General features: G+C 40.3%; 1 protein-coding gene and 1 pseudogene across 12 annotated transcripts in view; both read left to right on the top strand.

Moving 5' to 3' along the window:
* Slx4ip (SLX4 interacting protein) overlaps positions 1–14369 on the top strand; it is a 186897-nt gene extending 172528 nt beyond the window's left edge. For 9 of the 12 annotated variants that reach the window (XM_087189076.1, XM_087189071.1, XM_087189075.1 and 6 more), the window contains 2 exons: positions 9590–9690; positions 10690–14369. In XM_087189076.1, coding sequence (XP_087045202.1) covers positions 9590–9690; positions 10690–11413 — 825 coding nt within the window. In that variant the 3' untranslated portion in view covers positions 11414–14369. Of the gene's footprint in view, positions 1–9547; positions 9691–10689 lie in introns of those variants that run through there. The other 3 variants (XM_087189078.1, XM_087189079.1, XM_087189077.1) reach the window with 3 other exon arrangements.
* On the top strand, positions 12203–14369 carry LOC110348334 (ribosomal protein eL22-like pseudogene; annotated as a pseudogene).
* Positions 14370–14990: the final 621 nt, after the last annotated feature.

Raw genomic sequence — 14990 nt, 5'->3', positions numbered from 1 at the left:
CTAAAGGTAGGGCAGCTCTTCCTGGGATAAGTTCTTGTTTCTCATTGACATTTCCCTTCTAAATAGGAGTTATTAAACTATGATTCGTGAATTTCCCGAAATTTTTAAAAATGTGTATTTTTATGTTTTTCTGGTCAATGTTAAATATCTTTCATTCAACTTAGAGTAGTTGATGGGCCTTCCAATACTAAGTGATGGTCCAAGACTATAAATTCTTCAAAATGTCCAAGTTTTGGGCCAGGGATTTAGCTCAGTGGTTTCACTGCCTGCTGCGCAAGCGCAAGGACCCAAGTTCAATCCCCAGTACTAAAAAAAAAAAATGTCCAAGTTTTGTCACACTTAGCTAGCTCGAAAGATTCACAGTGGGAGATAAGGTTGGTCAGGATTTATTTTTAGGTTCTCAAGAGTAGGTGAATGTAAACTGGAAACTCCCTGTGTAACATGTACTTCCTGCAAAATAACTTCCTGGATTTTTTTTTTCACTGATTTCATTTTTAGGGTTAACATTCTTTCTAACTACTTATGGTACTTTCCTGGATCTATATACAACAGTTTCAGAGTCATCAATTCAGAAGAAAAATAAAATCTTTAAAAATTATTTTGAAGATAAAAACTAGATTATTAACAACTAACCTGACTGGCAGCATCATCAGCAACCCTGGCTTCAGTACCCGTAGAGACCCAATCTTTTCATGGAAAGGCAGCAAGGTAAAGCCCTCAGAGGAGACACTGAGGGTCAGAGTTGTGGGAAGCCACAGTCTTGCCCCTCACTGTGGGAACTGGGCAGACAACTTGGCCTCCTACAGTATCAGTTTCCTCCTCTCTGAAGTAGGGAAGGACATACCTGCCACATGGGCAAGTGGAGGCCTAGTTACCATACTAGTCCCATACTAAGTGCTTTGCCTATGCCAGTGGTGGCGAACTTAAGGTACACATGTTAATTGTGTTTTTCTTTTAAGACAAAAGCTATTAACCTATGAGTTGTTTTTCGAAACTAAAACCTCTGGATTCAGGTTTAATTGCAGTGCTGGCACTTTGTGATAAATAAATGGGTTTTGAGTTGCAATTTGGGCACTTGTCTCTAAAAGATTCACCATCACTGGCCTATGGTGTCTCCATAACACATGTTCATCATCACCATCATTGTCTTTATCTTCAGTGCATTGCAATTCATCAGATCCCTCTTTCCTTTTATTTTACCCGATTACTTCAGTTCCTGTGAATCTACACGCACGTACTTGAATTATCTTTTGTTTTCATTGTCCTGTGCTACTCTTTCCTACCTGTTTTGCTCTTTTCACGTCTTTAACTTTTCTTTTGTTTGTACCACGGATCGAACTTGGAACCTTGTACTTGCTAGGCAGGCAGCAGAACCACTGAGCTAAATCCCCAGCCCCTTCACTTCTTTAACTTACTATCAAATAATTGAAGGAATGATTAGAGGTGAAATTTGGGAAAGACTAACTTCTTCCTCATTTTTAAGACAGTTCTGTTGTATGGCCATGTTACATTGTGGTCTAAGGTTATGGTCATATTCAGGTTTTCTTTGAGCTGCTTCTCTGTAACTCAGCCTTCACATTATGTCATGTTTCAGAACACCAATGCTCCTAAAAATCTTTTGGCATCACACTAATATACAAGAGCAATTTCTTCCTGCCTTTTGATAATTAGGTCATAAGAAATTGAAGGTAGTTCCAAAATTATACTGTAACATTCTATGTTCCCCAAATAAGCTGACATATTATACTTTTACTTTGTTTTTCTTGTTTGCAAAAGACTTTAATGTTTTGTAGAATGCTGTCATATACAATAATGTATTCAGTACAACAAACCTGAGATTGTATCAGTTTTGAAAACTTTTCATACCCAAGGCATGGGAAGGCCAGCTCAGAATGGCTTTGGCTCATGTCCTCAAATGTCAGATGCAGCTTGATCAGAAGCACAAAGATATCCTTACGACTCATTTTCTCACCACTGCTGGCTCTGCCTTCTATGGTGTTGACTTCATTCTGAGACTACATGTGGTGGTTGGTCCTGATAGCTGTAGGGGTTTCCCTTCCTAGACTGAGTCACAGGCCTACTTCTGGAGTCAGGTATGAAGAAGACAAGGGCTCCTGAAATGCGTGGACAACACTGGATGAGGGTTCAGGATGTCATTCTCAGAATAAAATCTGAATATTGTTTCCAGGAAATGTATGACTATCCACTATACAGGTATTATTTTTACCCCTTCCCTTATAGAATAGGAAACTGATACTCAGAAGATAAATCAGTTTTCTAAATCTCTCAGCCATATAGTGACCAAGAGGGGACTGGAGCCCTATACTCTTTCTACAACTCCCTCATTGACCACGATAGCAGAGGATGTGTGGGTACTGGATAGAGAAGAGGGAGTAGTGCATATGGCAGCCTCCCAGGCCCCATGCTACCCTGAGCTAAGTGTGTGGACTTTGACCAGTTTTATTCTTTATAGGTGTCATTCTTCTCACCTGCCCAACAGTAACAATACTATTTCTGCTGAATACTCACAGAGGCCCAGCTGAGGTGTTGGCAAGGGGACCTTTAGAACCATACGAGTTCTTTAGGAAAGCAAGGCATCTTTTCCTCTTCATCAACTCCACTTGGTTTGTAAAGGCATCAGGTTTTCTTTTTGAGTAATGTCAAGAAAATTTGTTCAATACTCGCCAGTTTGCAAAATGTGCTTCCTATACCTCACTGCATTTCAATTTCCCAAACACTAGTGAAATATAGATGAGAAACCAAGCCTCGAGAGATTGAGAAACTGGCCCTGACACAAGCCAGGAGTGAGTGGGAGACCTCAGATTCCACCCCCCCCACCCCCCGTCACGTGTACTCTGCATCACCCTGATTCCATCAGCTCTGGGTGTATTCCCAGCAGGTGTGATCGTGAGAAACTGAGAAACAGTAACATTTGGAGTGTGCCCTAAGAATGCATGAATGTATGAGTACTCTAAGAATTGTCTACTTTTAAAATCTTCTGGTTGGATTATTATTTTCATCTAGGGATGTATAAAACAGAATCAGAAGAAACACTTGTATAACAACCATGAGAGAACAGATCCAAATCTCAAAAGATAAAGACAGAGAGTACCACATTACTACATTAAATGCTACCTTAAAAGGAATTGATAGCACCAAAGAGCTTCTTTCCCTCCCTTATTGCCTTCATATGATATTTTGCAGTTCTGAAACAGGAATTTGGTGGGATAGTTCCTGGCACAGATTTTTCATCCGTGGTCATGAGTGCGAGAAGGACCATATAGCAGGAGTAAGCTGTGTGGTTACAGCTGGGGCTACCTGGTATACGCACGGGGCTCTTGGAGAGGTCAGTGGCCTGTCATGGCCCCAAGGATCCCTCATCCGCAGTTCCAACCTCAACTAATATTGATATCCCAGGGCCTCCAAAAAGGTGCTGGAGAGCCAGCTACATGATTTTCTCAGTGGAGGCCATGCTTGTCAGATGGCCCTTATCATGTTGGTTGTCCATGTTAAGTCAGGTCCTAGTCAAGAGCATCCAGCCCTGGGCTGTGGTAACAGTAATAATAACTGCTTTACCAAGCTATATTGAGAGTGGCATTGGTCAGTGCTCACATTTCTCTGCAAAATTCTTCCAAAGTGTAATCTAGTCCTACACTGGCCAATGCTGTAGCCATTGGCCACATTTAGTTAGTGAGCTTTGGAAAGGTGGTGAGTCAAAAGGCATGTACTGTAAGTATAAAATACACATCAGACTTTGTGCATCAAATATCTGAACACTTTTATATTGATTACCGGTATGGTAATATTTTTTATATAGGGTCTTGCTTTGTAGTGCAGGTTGCCCTTGAACTCACTATGTAGCCCTGGCTGGCCTCAAACTTTTGGCAGTGCTCCTGCCACCACCTCCTGAATGCTAGGATTACAGTGGTGCGCCACCAAGCCTAACATAATGCATTTTATTGAAATTTAATTTCATCAGTTTTCTTTTACTTTTTTAATGGATCTATAGAAAATTTCAAGTTTGGGCCGGGGATTTAGCTCAGTGGTTTTGCCGCCTGCTGCGCAAATGCAAGGACCCAAGTTTGATCCCCGGTACAAAAAAAAAAAAAAAATTTCAAGTTTACCAGCTATTCAGGTAAAGGACTATTATCTAGAATATATAAAGAACTAAAAAAAAAAATCCCCACATTTAAAGACCCAATGCAAAAATGGGCATCTGAAATGAAAAGAGACTTCTCAGATGAAGAATTAGAGATGGCAAATAAATACACAAAAAAAATCTTCAGCATCACTGGTCATTTGAGAGTTGCAAATTAAAACAATGCTGAGATTCCATCTCACTCCAGAAAGAATGGCTGCTATAAAGAAATCAACCAATAACAAATGCTGGAGGGGCTGTGGGGAAAAAGGAACCCTTTCCCATTAATGGGGGGAGTATAGACTGGTGCAACCTCTGTGGAAATTAGTGTGGAGACTTCTCAAAAAACTGAAACTAGAGGTTCCATTTGACCCAGCTATTCCTCTTCTTGGTATCTTCCTAAAAGAATTAAAAGCATGTATACCACAGTGATATATGTCCACTCATATTTTTAGTGGCACAGTTTGTAATAGCTAAATCTTGGTCAGCCCAAATGCCCATCAACTGATGAGTGGATAAAGAAGGTGTGGGTTTTTTTATACAGTGGAGTACTACTCTTCCATAAAGAAGGATGAGCATCAGACATTTATAGCTAAATAAATGGACCTTGAGCCCATACTCCTAACTGAAATAAATCGAACACACGTTTAAATACTGCGTTGTTTCTCTAATGTGAGAATCTGAATGTGGAAATAAGAACTGAGATGTACAATGGATGTTGGGAAATGGGAAGAAAGTGTTCAAATGGAAGGGGAACAAGGGAGGAGGGAGGGAGAAAGGAAGGAAGGGACAAGAAAAAGGTGAAAATAGAAGTAAAAAGTGGAAACAAAGCTTTTGTACATGGGGAGGGGGTTTTTGGGAGGATGGAATAAAATAAAATTTTTAAAAATTTCAAGTTATTTGTACAGCCCACATTATATTTTTCCTGGAGACTTCTGGTCTCCATTATGTCTCCACTTCCCTTCTGACTTTGTCTCAGGAGACTTGGGTCTCAGAACTTCAAAAACAGTTCATGTCAAGTTCACTTTCCTTCCAGTGGTCAGTTTTCACTCATAATTGGCCAGCAGAATTCCACACAACTGATGCTTTCATTGTCATTTCATTTTTCACTTTCATTCTTTTGCCTGTGAGCATATCAGTTTTTCTGATTTTCCTTTTTCCTCACCAATTGTTCTCTTAGGTCTCCTTTCTGGAATCTACCTCATCTTTTCACCTTCTTTTTCTCATCTGAACTCATTCCCTGGTAGACCTTATTGTGACTCCCCAATGGCTTTAAATGCCACCTGTGAGGCTCCCCCACTCTGGGTCTGCAGCAGAGACTGCTGGGAACCTGCTGGTTACCTGTACCTTAACTGCCTGCTCAACATCTCCACTTAAAAGTCTACATGCCTGTCTTAATCCATTTGTGCTACTGTAACAGAATGAATGTTACTGGGTAGTAAAGAACAGAAAATTGTATCTTATTGTTGTACTGGAGGCCGAGAAGTCCAAGATGAAGCAGGTTTGTTGTCCCACGAAGGTCTATTGCTTCATCCCCCAGAATGCTGTCTTCACATGGTGGAAGGCAGAAGGGCAAGTGGGGCTGACTTCCTCATATACCCTTTTATAAAAGCATCTAATCCCATTCATGAGGATGGAACTAATTTCTTGGTTTTCCTTCCCCAAGCTTGCCCCTCTCCTACATTTCCTACAATGGCAAAAGGCAACTTTATGCAGTTAGCTACTTAAACCACAGACTATGGAATCATTCTTAATTTTTCTCTTCCCCACACTCCCACATCCAATTCATTAGGATTCTTTTCAGTCTGCTTCAAATTATATTTCTAATCTAACCACTTCTCTCTACCATGCACATCCTTGAAGACCTATCATCTCTGAGTAGACCATTGTGTGTCTCATCACCAGTCCTCCTGCCTCCATCCATACTGCTCTATACCACCCAAGATAAACCTTTTAAAATTTCAACTCATTTTCCTTCTCAAAACCTTCCACAGGCATATCACCTTCCTCACTTTAATATACCACTCTTACAATGGCATAAAAGATTTGCCCCTTCTAATGCCAATATACACTGGTCCTCTTACCTGTTCCCTGGTCCCTTTCTCTGGTTTACAGAAGGTCCCTCCACCCTCTGTCTTCAGAGCCTTAGACCTCTTCCCTATATGCATGCAGGGAGCTTGTCCTTCATTCACGTCTCAGTGTGAGGCTCACTTTGCTACCTGCACAGCTGCTCTGACCACCATGTCCAGAGTAACACCTATGGCCTTTAGATGTTCACTTCTCACAACAGGATCACCTCCTGACAACCTTACGTGTTTCTCATAATGCCATAAAAAGAGGAAAGGTTTATTTTGGCTCACAGTGTCAGAGGTTTCAGTCCATGAGTACTTGGCTCTATTATTTCTGGGCCTGTGATGAGGCAGTGTATCATGGCAGCCAACAAGCAGAGAAGAGGCTCAGAACAAAGATTCTTGAAGAACAAACACACCCTCAGTGACCTACTTCCTTCCACTAGTCCCTGCCTCCTCTTAAGTGATGAATGGATCAATGGATTAAACCGCTGAAGAAGTTAGAGCCCTCATGATCACTGCCCCTCCTCTCAACACAGCTGTGTTGAGAACCAATCCTTTAACACATAAACTTTTTAGATGTTTCAGATCTAAACCATAACAAGCTTTGATAGCTTCAACCTTAGTGCATTCACTGGTCTCTATAACATGCCCAGAGATGGAGAAAAGGCTAATGTCTTGCTCTGGGGCTTGCCTGAGTTGATAAGGTATCTCCCAACATTAGACTCCTTAGACCAGTGGCCTTGTCCTATGTCTGTTTTGGCACTTTTTGTAGACAAGTTTTAAATATAAAATCCTCAAAGTATTGCCAGTAGTTAAAATAAAGGGTAAGGTGAGGGCCAACAGGTAGCCCGGAGTGCAGTGTGGCAGGAAATGATATTTACAGACTATTCCTTGGCCTAGGCTAACAGCTAGCTGGCAATCATTTATGAAGGCCCCAAGAGATCCTCTCATTAATCCATTTCTTAAATACTTGAGCCTCCAGGGGCTATCCACTCTGGACTTTGCATGGCACCATCTTTGAATATGTTGGGTTTGTCTATATTTCTTGAAGATGATAGAATCATTATTTACCCATTATCTAAAAGTAGTGGTGTCCTTTGTGGAAGCCCTGAGTGCTGTGTGCAAGCTTCTCACCATTAACTATATATTTTCACCTTGGAGTTTTGCCTCGGGATAAGTCACAGATTTCATTTTGATGCCAGATATGAGACTCATTAATAATCAGGACAGAGTCTTTTGGGAAATTCTATTCCCAGCTGATAGCTGCTTCCTTAGGAATACTTAGGGAAGGGGGCTCAAAGACTGTGACATAGTGACAAAGGGGAGTGAAATGACCCTAGAAATGTAAGAATAAGAGATTTCTAATGAGACCTGACAGTTCAAGGCCTGAAGAGGTTTACCTTTTTTTTTCCTTGCCCACCCAGTCTTCATACAAATGTAAATATACCTCCTTCAACAAATTGCCAAATGTGGTTTTAATTTGTAAGCAAGAGACCCCGCCTAGCCTTTCTCTTCCTCTTTTTTTTTTTTTTTTTCCTTTTCTTGAAAACTAAGTCACAGGTTCTGCACTTTTTGAACTGGACATTTCCTCCTGTCACTCTGTCACCTTTTCTGTTGTCCTTTTTCTTTAGGCCCTTTCCCCCATTGTTGTGGGAAGAATTTAGGATGAGAGCTGACTGCTCTGTTTCTTAAAGAACTTTTTGAAGTTCCCAGAGGAAATATACTGTGCTCTTTAAACTGGATTTTAAAAATAAATAAGTAAAGAGCATGATTAAATCCAATCTGAGATTTGAAGTGTCACTATCTCAGTATCATACTTCATGTGGTGTAGGCCGAATCCATTGTTGTTATTTATGACCCTGTCTGCCTTCCATTGTGGACTTCTTCCAGCCTTGGGGAATTTACATCATTCCTAACAGCAAAAGGCTTTCTGGTTCCCACAGAGTTGTTCAAAGCCTGACTCATGCTCCTTATGTTAATTGTTCAGCTCTGAAAATACAGCACTTACAGGGTGTGGTTGTAGGGGGAAAATCTACTGTACTTATAGGGCATGTTTAGAAGTGTTTCACACATAAATCTCTTTCTCTCCCCTCCCCTCCCTCCCTCCCACCTGAACTTTTAAATTATCATTGTTTCGGTCAAAAAGTAAATTTGTAGGAAACAAAAAGCCAAAATGGAAATGCATCAGAATGCATTGTAATCCAATAAAGCCTACAATACTCTGCTCACTAACCATTAAGACTAACGTGGGTTGTAACTGGATATGATTTTGAATGACATCCACTGGGTCTGAAGCCATGGGCACTGTTAATGCTAAAGGCTCCTCATATCTTAGCGATGTGGACCATGATTGGGTGAGGCCCATCCTATCCATGTGAGGAGGCACCCACATAATATTAATGGCTGCTTCCTAGCAGGGTCTCTGGACTGCCACTGTTGATTCCCATGGAAACCTAAATAAGCAGGGACCTGCTGACAACTTCCCAATACTGTTACTTAAAACATTTTATTCTTCAGTAAGTCCTTGACTTGCAAATGAGTTCCATTCCAGGAGAATTGTTTGGATTTGTTCGTAAGCCAACAAAGTGAGTCTTACTAGAGTACACCTGTGAAAGTTTGCATCTCGAATCTTTGTAAGTCAGTGACTTACTGTAATTTGATGGGGAAGAATACTTAGTGTCTTAGAAAATAAGAGAAGATAACACCTTGTCTGAATTGTCTGCTTGCTAACCAAAAGGAAGATTCCAAAAGCAAGATATATGCCAGTGTTGGCAAAGATTGCCATTTTATAATTACATCCTCATGACACTTGCATTGGCATGTAAAAATGTACATAAGCAAATAATCATGGATTGTATAAAACCATAGTAGTAATTAATATAAGAAAGGAACAAAACAATTTTTCAGTAGCAAGAATGACGAACCCCTTTTTTGAAGATATCAGTATTAAAAATTTTAATAATACTTTTCTATTTTTATAAGTAGGGAGAATATGGGAATGCTTAGGATACCCAAAGTGTGCTCCCCACTGTGCCACCAACTCTTATCACAAATGTGTTGCAGGCTGGCTCAGTGATTCTGGGCTTTTGTCTCAGTTTATGCCTCAGAAATAAATCAGATACTGGCTTGGAGAATCACTTACATTACAGTCTTGTATGGTCATAGTGCATATTAATGTATGAAATGTGAAGACTGACAGTCCAAAAGAAGTTGTAATTTACCCGAAAGTCCTAGATAATAAAATTAAAATAGCCTATAACACTAAGCAATTTCATTTAGTCTTTATAAAAATAAATCTGTGAGCATTCAAAGTGTAACTGTTTTCTCTCATGTTCAGCTAATAGATTTCTGGTTGAACCTTTGTTATCTTTTGGAGTAGACAGAAAGAGCTCTCCATGGAGTGTCTGATTATTTTGCTGAGTGTGCGGAGAGTCCACTTCCTCCCGGTGCAAAGCTCAGGAGAAATGCTCTGAAAGAAATGTAGGTCCTGTGTGTTTCCTTATTCTGATTTTTGACTGCCTGTATGAGTGAATGGGGTCTGGAATTAAACAGGAGTGCATGGAACCTAATCACAAAAACCCCACTGACACTGATCCTGCCCTGGCTCACATACTTGCCCTTTCTGCCCTCTGACTCTATTTCTTGTACTCTTGGACAGTGGAGATAGATTCCTTGCTTCATAAGTATGTTGCAAGGTATAATTAATTATAAGCTCTTTGAAGATAAAAAGCACCTGCTGCTGGTGTCTTTCATATAACTTTCAGGGTGACTCTAGACAGATGTAAAAACACTTCTAAAATGCTTATTCCTACTTTATTGTAATTATGATAATCCTTGTACCCCTGAGAGTAACAGTTTCTGTACAAAAACTATTCCAGTTTCAATGTTCTGAATTTACTTGTTGAAGAAGTTTCTTGCCATTCACAAATTTCTGGCCATTAACTTCTTGCTGAAGGTAAGGTCATTTTCCCTGTGCAGTTATTTTACAGAGTGAAATTTACCTTGTCTGTTGTGTGCTTGTAGAAAAAGGGTTGAGATAGTTATAGTACCTGAATAGATAGATGGATAGATAGACATACTGGCACTGTCTTGACACATGCCTAAGCTTTGGATATATCTGAGCATTTACACCCAGAAAAAAACCATGTGCAAACATCAGCAATATTGGCCCTAACATGTGAAATGCCTTTTTGACCTAACGTGTGAGCCCCATCACAGCTCTGTTGATGACCCCAATGACTGAAAAGCAAAACATATTCTGATATAAGGGAATATGAAGAAGTTATTTCTTCATCCAGTCTGTATTTAAACTGCATATGAGATTTTTCTAGATATGCTGGAAAGTTGAGGAGAAGGCAGGTAGCCCATGCCTCCTGGTCAGGTGTAGGAAATGTGGTAAGGGGAATTGAAGGGAACTATGCCATTTTTACAGAGCATAAAGTTTGCTTGTTTTTTTTGTTTTGTTTTGTTTTGTTTTAGTGTGAAAAGAACTGAAACGAAAAGCATCTCAAGCAAATCACAGAGCCACAGGGCCACTGTGAGAACTTCTAGTGACTCAGACATTACAGTGGTGGTGAGGAGGAGCGATGATGATCAGGCCTTATCCAGTCCCGCATCAGAATCCATGGGACAAGAAAAGGATTACATAAAGGCAGTGGAGCGCCACTGGAGGCTTCCTGTTCAAAAGCTGGAAAATGTTAATCAGACTCAACCAGAAGACACTAACAGCCAACAAAAACCTCATCCTGGGGAGTGGTTAAAGACAGGACTTCTAAGCAGGAGCCCTGTCTACAGCTGTGAGTCAGCATCCCCAGGTCCAAAGCGAAGTCCATGGGCGGCCAAAACACAACAGAAATGCAGGAACTGTGGCTCTGCAGAAGACTCCCACCACCACAAGAGAGTTTCTCTTGGAAGTGATCGATTAGTCTCTGGAGAAATAATAGTGGAAAAAAGCACAGCTGTCGGTCGTTTGCCAACTTTAGAGCTGTCAGATCCAGGGTTACTTTTGAAACAAGATTTGGCGAAAACCATGTCTAAGGACGAGTTGCATGTTTTGGAAAATCTCTCCTCCAGACATCTTATGAAAAATAACCCAGCACAGGAACAGCAAACTAGCTCAGCCACAAATCCTAGAAAATTATCTATACCTCAGGGCAACCTAACCGAAAAAAGAAAGAAATTGCAAAGGATTGCAAAGTTATAGTTGAGGATATAGTTGTCAAATCTGTGACAGGAGATCCACATGTATAGGTACTGAGATAAAAAAGGAATTAATTAGAATGATTTTCTTAAATAAAAAGTATATATTGTGTTAGGGTTAGTTTTTAAGCAGTCACCACCAGGAGGGTATATGCTTGTTCTAATAATGTTGCTGCTTTCTTGTCATATCTTATAACTGTCTTCAAACATTATTTTAATGACAAAGAGGCATTCACCTTAACAGGGAGGATACCATTTGTGCAAAGACTGCATGGAGAACAAATCATATGCCCTTCTTTGACCCATTACTATGCAGACCTTGTGATGGGGCACATAAGGACAGTGCCATGGTGCTGCAGTTCTGTTGTGGGAGTACAGTTGATCTACTCCCTAGTGAAAGAATTAGCTTGTATTTCTCAACATGTAGTCCTAGCACCAGTATTATGGTCTGAAAATACATTAAAAATGTGAGTATATTGGGTCCCACCCAGACCTGCTGAATGAGAAACTGGGTGATTCTGAAATGTGCTCAAGTTTGAGAACCACTGGACTAATGGGAAACTCTATTGTTAATTCATCCAGCCTGGCCACCATGGCCTCCAGCTCATCAGCTGGGGCCACGTGTGGACATGTACCCCCTCAGATTCCCTCAAACTCATAAAATACCTGGGCTCAGTGTATGAGTCAGTCTGTTCCCAGGTACTAGAGTAGGACAGCCAAAGCACCTAGGGAGCTGTTATACTTCTAATTGCCGGAAGTTTGTGGATAATTCATCCCAGCATTATGGGAAGACATGGGAGAGGCTTGCTCTTACTTGCAGCTCAGGCATGCCTCTGACCATGCCCCTGCACCTCCAGGATTTTGGTTAGGTTCAAGACAGACCAGAACCCAAAGAGACTCAGTGGCCAGAATTTTCATTTTCCCGGTTATATGGCTTTACAGGCAGTTTAAATTCTCCTTGCTTGCACTGTCTGCTCTCATGATGGTGCCACAAAAAGACATATGGCCTATGAGTTCAACCTGGAAGGTTAATCTGCACCCTATTTTGATTCTGGAAATTTTGAAGTTTCTTCAGGAGAAGGTTAGAGTCAGTGGAAAAACAGGAAATCTCAGCAGTGTTGTTCACATTGGACATTTCAAAAATAAAATCACAGAAATGGTTCTCTGAAAGGTATTTGAAATACATTACCAGGAAATACCTTAAAAATCTTCGTGATTGGCTTCTTATGGCTGCATCTAACAATGAGATGTATGAACTCTGTTACTTCCCGTCATGATGGAGATGAATCAGAATCTGAGGTCTAGGTAAAGCCACTCTTTATGGGGCTTTGGTTGCTAATTTTTAAAAAATCAAGCATTCATTCACTTTTATTCTAAAGTAACAAACTTTATTCAAAGGCCATCCATCCAGTGCATCATTTTTTCTTCTTAACATCAGGTGATCCTTTAAAGAGGCATCTCTAAGCCAAAAAAGAAAGTCAAGTATAGTCCCCAAAATGTTTAAATTAGCAAAAATAAATACCAACAAAATAAAAGAATACGGAAATAGGTTCAGGGTAGGTTCGTACTTGAAATGAATGAGTGCCCTTCCTGTATGTCCTTTCCCTGAATGTATTGTGTAAAATGAGGCCCATTGGTAGGCCACCGTATTTCATGGAACTATTTTGTATCCTGGAGTTCAGCTGTGGTCATAAAGCCTGGCCTTGAGTGTCTATTACTTTGGAGTGCCAACCCTGCCCGGAAATTTGTCCTTTTCCTACAGTTCAGCCTCGACACCTCCACTAGAACCATACTGTAGTCCTGCCCCCTACGATCCTTTCCACTTCCTTTCTATCTTTCTTCCTGCTCCCAGCTGACTCTAGTCAAGTCTGTAGTATAGAGAAGAGTGAGCCCAATAGAATGCTAACCTCAGCAGAGCTGATTCTGCTTGTACAATAGGGATAGACTGCTCAGAATGGAAACTTCCTGAGAAGTGGTAGAACATTGTGGCTGTGGCCCATCATAGGCCCTCTATATTAGAATGACCAGTATTCTAGATATGCTCTTAACTGGAGACAGGACCACAATGTGTCATTAAATGATCTTAAACAAATAATTATTAGATCATTTTATAAACCAGTCTCTGGAAGAGTGTAGAATAAAAACAGTGGCCCTACCAGAAGCTATTGCCTGCTGTAGAACTAGGAGGAGATACTGGAATTGAAATCGCCAGGTTTTATTGAGGAAATTTTTGTTTCATTAGTTAACCTAGTCTTGACGGTTAAGACCAATATGTGTGCTTATAATGATTTCCTTTCAAGAAAAGTTCTGGATTTAGAGTTTGTTAGATTCAGGAAAATAACAATTCCTGTGCTCTAAAGGAGAAAACAGCACCCTTGGGTTGTAGATAGATGTGATCTTTCTCATAGCCTTTCTGTACCATGGTTTTTAACAGGATTAACAGGAACGGGAGGTGGCTTTCAGCTCCCACACTATGGCATATGTTTGAGGAATTTTGCCTTTGAGCATTTTCCTTCCACATGTCTGAAACACCCCTGGATCTCTTGTTGCTTGAGTGATTGTATGATTCTTAGGATATTTGGAAGTACAAAGGGGAAAATAGATGCCAGGTTTTTTTGTTACTAGGTGGGATATGAAGGGTTCTCTACTGTTAGGAATAGTATGTGTTTTGATATTCTTAATAATCTTAGTAATCTGGTCTGAAAGTCTGAGACCTTGTCAATATTTGTAGTCAAAAAAAACCAAATTCTTCAACAACTCAATACTCCAAATTAAATTTTCAAATCCTTGTGACTCTCAGGCTAGGAGGAAATGTTGATCAGATTGAATCAGTGTAATAATTTTGAACTCTCTTTTTAATTTGCTCAGTGTCTTTGTTTCTAAGTCACCTCTATGTGTTTTCAAATAACATTTTAATAGATATTAGTTTTATTTTAATAAATGTCCACAAACAAAAAATATCTGGAAAAAAACCTGTGTGATTTTTCTTACACATTCTTTTCTTTGCCACTGGAGGTTAACTGTCATCCAGATACTCATGATTCGCTAAATGCAAAGGAGCAAACATTTGGGAAGAAGAGAGTAAGTTTTGCAGTGGTTTTGTTGTTGTTGTTCCCTTATTTTAGTACTAAAAAAGTATGGAAAATAAATGTTGCTTTTGTAAAAAGCAAGTCTCGTGGGCTGGAAGTGAAATTCGGTGGTAAAGCGAGTGTTGTGCATGCACAGGGCCATAGGTTTTATCCTCAGCACCCCCCAACACACACACACACTCAAATCCCCAGTCTTTGATTTATGGAGAATATAGCTTATCTCTGAATGAAATTTCTCAGAGTATGTCATGGGGACAACAATGGGATCACAATGTAACTGTTTTCTTGTTGCTATCATGTTTGGATTTTAGCATGGATTATTGTGCATATCAGTGGCCTTTAATTTCAGAAAGTTTGGTAAGTGCAGATACACATAAGGGAAGGAAAGTGTGCCCAAGAGAATGGCCTGGGATCACTGTTGCCATTCCAGGACTCCTTGCAGTCCTCAGCAGCCCTGCAGTAATATTTCCACACAATTGAGTGAGTGGCCTT

The sequence above is a fragment of the Heterocephalus glaber genome, unplaced genomic scaffold (assembly GCF_053883595.1).
Source record: "Heterocephalus glaber isolate CG9 unplaced genomic scaffold, H.glaber_assembly_v1.0 deba00001532, whole genome shotgun sequence".
Classification (NCBI taxonomy): Eukaryota; Metazoa; Chordata; class Mammalia; order Rodentia; family Bathyergidae; genus Heterocephalus; species Heterocephalus glaber.
This window is presented reverse-complemented; position numbering and strand designations above follow the sequence as displayed.